The sequence below is a fragment of the Dermacentor variabilis genome, chromosome 10 (genome assembly GCF_050947875.1).
Source record: "Dermacentor variabilis isolate Ectoservices chromosome 10, ASM5094787v1, whole genome shotgun sequence".
Taxonomy (NCBI): Eukaryota; Metazoa; Arthropoda; class Arachnida; order Ixodida; family Ixodidae; genus Dermacentor; species Dermacentor variabilis.
The window spans coordinates 31,503,865-31,509,864 of record NC_134577.1 but is presented as its reverse complement, the minus strand read 5'-3'; the positions used below and the strand labels follow the sequence as shown (position 1 = coordinate 31,509,864).

The window sequence follows — 6,000 nt, the reverse complement described above, 5'->3', positions numbered from 1 at the left end:
TACCGTCAACACTCACAGCCATGCAAGGCGACCGCACAGGTACGTCGTATCGAACCCACAAATTTCCCTTTTATCAGTTTTACACAATGGCTGGCTACTGGTGGCTCGTAAGCTACAGCATTACGTAAATGGGCACGCCATTAGCTTTTCACTGTCAGGTGAAAAAGAGGGCTCGGCATGTCAACTTAAAGCATGGGATTGCTTTGCCTAATGACTCACCCCCCTCATTTCACTGCGTCCAGCTTTTACCTACCTGTACGCTAACAACATTTACCTTCCCCGTCTTCGTCTCGTATGTCAGGCCAGGGCTATCCTGGAAACTTGTACGGATGGCTTGAACAATGCACTCCAGCTGTATAAACAGCGCCTCTCTTTCCGAATCTAAGCAGCGCAGGAGAGTTCGGCAGAAGCTCGAAATAAAACGAAAAGTTTCGCGTACTCCGACCCGCGGACATCCAGGGCTCCTTGAGACAGTTCAAGTGGGTTAGCGGCGGTAGTATTCTATTCTCGCGCCAGTGAGAAGTACCATTTACTCAACAATTGTCGGGATGTACGCCGATGCCCTTGTCGAGGTCTGCGTGCGTGAAGCTTCTTTCTCCACGTATAGCTGCACATCGTATTACAAAGAAGCAACATGATTGATGCTGAACGCTACTCTGGACTGTGACTGTTCTCTCTTGCAATAGACCAAAAAAAAAAGCTACCGTTCCTTGTGAGTGATTCCTTTTCCCATAGATCGAAAGCAGACAGTGACCTTCGAAACAACAAAATACAACCTTGTCTGGCTACAAATACAAAGCGTTCTTGGTTTCTAATGCCCCAGCTTGGGGGTGGGGTTTGCGATTCTTGTGCGTGATTTTACCTAAGCAGACAGGCTTTGTGAATATTAGAAATTCCCATTACGAAACGTACACTCTTCGTTATCCGATCCGTACTTAATAACAGAGAATTACGAACATTAGTTTGTGACCGAATAACAGAGGATAAGAATGGCTAAATAAACAACTCTGCAGGGTCTCAACAAATGCGTGTTGTTAATCTATCTTAATGGGATAGGTCACCAGTTTTGGAAAGAACATGTGGATCAGCCTCTTTATTTTTTCGGTACTCTTTATTTCATTTATATGAACAACAATGCTTCATCCCATAGAAGCCCAAAGATTTATCCCAATTTGTACGTAATACTGTTTCGTCTGCTAGGTTTGTTTCCATCTGTTCGCATTGAAGTGACGCATTTTTCGTTTTCGTCCCCCCAGAAATAAGGAAACATTCAGTATTTAATATCTGAAGTCAATATCAGTCGGAATATGTGTCATCGAGTCGACACGAAAATTGGAATTTTTTATGACTCTTAGAAGAAATTAATACTCAAGAAATCTTTAGCACGACCTGTGAGTCAGTCAGAGAGCCCATGGAAGCTGAAACCACGCGAACAGCTGCGGTGCAGTACTCACTGTTGCTGTCGACGATCTCGAATCGAAGCGCCAGGGAGTCTCCCACTTGAGCCGTGAACACGTCGTCTCCTTGGCGGTCAGTGATGCGCATGGTCACGTTCGGCGAGCTCACCGTGGCCAACTGGCTTTGCGAGGTCTCCACTTCACGCCTGTTAAGGTAATACAAACCACAGGCCGTCACCCTCAGTGCCGTGGCATACTGACCTAGCAGAATTTACACTGGCTTGCGCGGAAACAGCACAGGCAAATCATACCAATGTTCTTGTGACGGTCAAAATGCATCATCGCCAACAAAACGATGACATAGAACAACTGTTTCAAAGTGCAGGCTGTTACGGGCATTTGATGATTTGTTCAAAGCGGGGTTCATTCACGTATTTTCTAATAACTCGCTAGTTTGCGATATACGTAAATAAGGAACATGGTATCGATAATATAAGAAAAAGGCATGGTTAAATAGGTTGAGCGATACACTTTACAACAAAGTATTTGCTTCAAAGGTTTATAACTTTAGTTTTAAAGATAATGAGAAAATTGCGCAAAGGAATGTCAAATGAAGGGGTGTAACTTCTGAAACTTCTCACTTTATCTTTTTGCTGGCCGAAAGGCTCAGCTAAGTTGATCCCGGAACTGCACAAATATCTTGGCATGTCCACAAATTTCCTTTGCATTCATTTCACATGGAAACAAGGCAGAAGGAGAAGACCACTCAATTTTGATTTCTGCGCCTGGAGGGGGAGTTTTCTTCTCTGGCCATAACGAAATGGGGCAATCGGCAATCCCAACTTTTACTTGGAACAATATTGAAGCAGCTAGCAGAAGAGAAAAGTGATTTTGCCATAGAATGACACAAGAACTTCTGAATGGCTTCTGTCGCTCGAAGATTCCCGGAAGTCCCGGCTTCTGGCGCCGTTTACACTTAAAGGACATCGCCAGTGACATATATCGGCAGCCCCGCGGTGCCTGTCGAGTTCAACACCCTTGGCGACGTGCTGCACCCCCGCCATGCCCAACGGCTCTTTTTCCCGTGGCCCGCGGAACAACGGATCCCTGGAGAGGAAGGAAGGCCCCATTGTCTCAGGCAACCCGCCGCCGTCGCTGACACAGTCAATTTCCCCCCCAAGCGGCCGGGACCCCTAATTGCCTTTCAATCGTCACACCTCGGCCGTTTGGCAGTGTGACGACGAAGCTGACGTCAAAACGTCCTCGAATGATGTCTGTACGACGAGCGGAGCTGACGCGTGGGGTGACGGCGTATGGAGGACGCGAAGCATGGAGGGAGGAGCAAGCAGGACAGATCCATCGCCGAGTCTCCCGCAGTTGCTTGTCAGCGCAGGCGGTGTATGTGCTGCTCGGTCGGGCGTCCTCGTACCGCTTGTTAGGACTAAGGCCTAGCGAGCCATGGGAGCTGCTGCGGAAGGCAGAGCCGGGTGGCGGGGCAGGCGAGGCGCGCTCCGCGCGGTCAGAGCAGCCAGACCGGAAAAGACGGCACGTCGGCCGTGTTTGCCGAAGGGATTCTTCAAACACGGCTAGCGCCCGCCGTCTCTTGTATGAGCGCGGTGCGGCGATGGCCCTCGGCGGCAAAGCAGCACAGTCGGTGGCGGGTGAGTCGGGTGCGTCATTGACCTTAGTCGAGGTGCCTCCCCTCTCCCCCACCTAACGACCTCCTCTACTCTCACCCATCCTTGTGTCTTGGCCAGGAAGAATCACCGGTGAGGAATCTGTAGAAACTGAGAATGTTGACGGAGAAGTTGGGAAAGGAAGCCCTCCAAGTGCGTTCAAAGTTTGCCGAGACGGAAGACGTGAGACAGGCGAGAAAGGCAGCAGGGACGAGCAAGCGGGCTCACCGAATGATGTAGTTTTCGCTGCGTCACAAGACTATGGATCAAGGGCCGAATTCGCTAGGCTTTTCTCGAGTAAGAGCTGTTAGCGATTGGCTGATCGTATTCGCTAGTAACATGTTTTGTGACACGTCAGGTTGGCATCTGCTACGCTCATCTGTTCTAGCGCAAAAGGAAAGGTAATACCTGCCCAAAGCTCTCATGAGTTTGGCGGTAGTCCTTGACTGACTATTCACCTGCGACTGAGTGGTCAGAAGCAGTAATTTTGTATCCCCGTACGCATGACATGTTGCATGCTTTTGCGAAGCTGAAGCCCTTACGTAGATCTGGACAACCGTAGCCAATGCCCGAAACAAGGCAGTGCTTCCTGCAGAAGCTGAGTTACGTAAAAGCGCTCTACTCACATGCATCGAAATACGCGCTCAAAAGGAAAGTCACCATATTGAGACACTACGTCGGTGGCTGGTGTGGATTCCCAACGAAGCTTCTTTAAACGTGCCGGCCATACGACAGATACATAATCAACACATATAGGTCCCCCATCTATAGTGCGAAATCTGGCTGGAAAGTGGAAAAGTAAAGACAATTAAAAATGATTTAATTATAGTTGGCGCACTTCAACGTCCATCATACAGATTGGGGATACAGAACAAATAAGACTAGTGGGAATCAGCTGATGAGCGTAGTGACCGACAATCCCTTCCCATTAGCAAGCAACCTTGAACAATCCACGCGAGAGAGAAGCTGTGCCTCGACAGTTCTTTTCTAGAAGCATTACAAGTCCATTCAGGTCGCCGGCAAACGCTGCCAAGTTACATAACGCGACAATTCGTAAGTTGTGCACGCTTTGACGGTCGCAATTAGAGGCTTTGTTTTGCCCGGCGGTTTTCTGAAAGCCTGTTTTCTGGTGACATCTAAATGAGAGCCACTTAGCTTTTGTCCGGCGTAGAGAGAGAGCAATTCGTGACATCCCCGTTGTAGAACAATAGCTACAAGCAAGTGCTGTATGGCATGTGTTGTACAAGAGCCCCATAGTGTCGCATCACGAAGATGGATAACGACACTTCGCAATGAGGGGAAGGGTCCCAAAATTACTGACATCGCAGTTAAGATTAGTGCTGTGTCCAATTTGCTGAGGTAAGAAGACTGTGCATGAGCCACAAATGGTTCTAAGAAATTACTAAGCTCTAAAGCGGTTACTGACGACCTTTTTTTGTTTTGTTGACCGATATGTACAGACATTGTGATGTGTGTTGACTCACTAAAGTCATGCAGTTGTGTTGACAGGGTGGTTCCGTACGAAAGGGGACCCCCAATCCATATTCGAGCAAACATTCTGCAGATGTAAGAACATGTATTTCACTTGCGGATACAACGCTGACTGTGTTCAGCGGTGACAGGTTGGACGTGCGATATCGACAGAGTACTCGATGGGTTCAGCAGCTTCGTTGTCGAAATTGTTCATCCTACTTATTGTGGCCCCTACTCCCGAGGCACCTTGCGCGAAAGATTTTACCTGTGTGCAAATTTATCTAAGGCCAAAATGATTCCAAAGAATAATTTGGAAGGAAAAGTACCTTCAACGAAACAGTATTTTATACCCAGTTCGAACACGGAACGACCTTATCCTTTCAAGCAACAACAACTTGTCTGTTCGAACTCTTGGTGACGTTGCCTTAATAAAAACAACCGCGTGGCACTATCTTGTACACGCAAGGTTTTCGGGTGGTTCCAAAAGCTGGACCAGGAAACCTCCCGGCAAAGACTTAAGATAGCGCTTTGTAGTCAGCAGGAAAGATGAAGAAGCATGCATGTGTTTCGTTCCCACTGGTCGGCCCCAAAACCTCCCGCATCTGATTTTTATTAAGCCTTGCGTTTGGGCTAGTTGGAATAACATAATTAGAATGCAGCGCTGCAGAGATAAGACAGACACATAACGTGAACACAAGCACAGACAATCGTCTGTGTCTGTCTTTAACTCTGCAACGCTGTATTCTTATTACCTTAGGTTCTGAATCGTCGCACGATGCGTCTACTCGCGAATGGGACGGGGTCGCACAAACACACGCCACAGGTTCACACGTCGACCAGAGTTCGTCCATGGCACAGATTGCGGCCGGAAGTTGCCTTCGATTACAGTCTCCGATATTGGCTGGCTCGTCTACCATAGTCCAGCAACCACTCCGCGCTGCTCTTGCAGGTAAAAGGAAATAAAGAGGGGAGTGCGTGGAAAAGCAAAACGCCAAGATGCGTGGGAACGACGATGCCTGCCCTGCGCATGCATACAGTGGTTTCGCGCGCCGGAAGCATTGCGTTCGCACACCAACTGCGGCAAGTTCCAAGGAGGCCTTGTGACCATATAGATGGACTCACGCGAAAGCTGCCGCTTTTACTTCTATACGGAGCAATCGACTTGGAGTCTTTTCAGCGCATCAGGAAAGTCGATGACTTTGCACATACTTGAATTGGACGCTAGGGAGGGACATTAAGTTGAACTGCATTACCAAACAGCGTTAGGAATTAGTAAAGTATTAGTAATATACAAAAAGTACGGCAGGGTCAGACAACATGTAAAAACGAAAGACAGAGACGTCACTACGGAGTTACCGTACTCGCTTGCCGTGACGTGACGGATTTCGACGGCGTTACGCGGGTGTAGTCAATCGTTTGTCGACAAAGAAGGAGCTCATTGAATTTTAATTGAA

General features: G+C 48.1%; 1 protein-coding gene across 1 annotated transcript in view; it reads right to left on the bottom strand.

Annotated features, from left to right (window-relative positions):
• The window catches only part of LOC142560256 (uncharacterized), a 70,567-nt gene that overhangs the window by 37,232 nt on the left and 27,335 nt on the right, over positions 1-6,000 (bottom strand). The window contains exon 4 of the mRNA XM_075672212.1: positions 1,455-1,603. Within this exon, the coding sequence (XP_075528327.1) occupies positions 1,455-1,603 (149 nt within the window). The remainder of the gene's footprint in view (positions 1-1,454; positions 1,604-6,000) is intronic.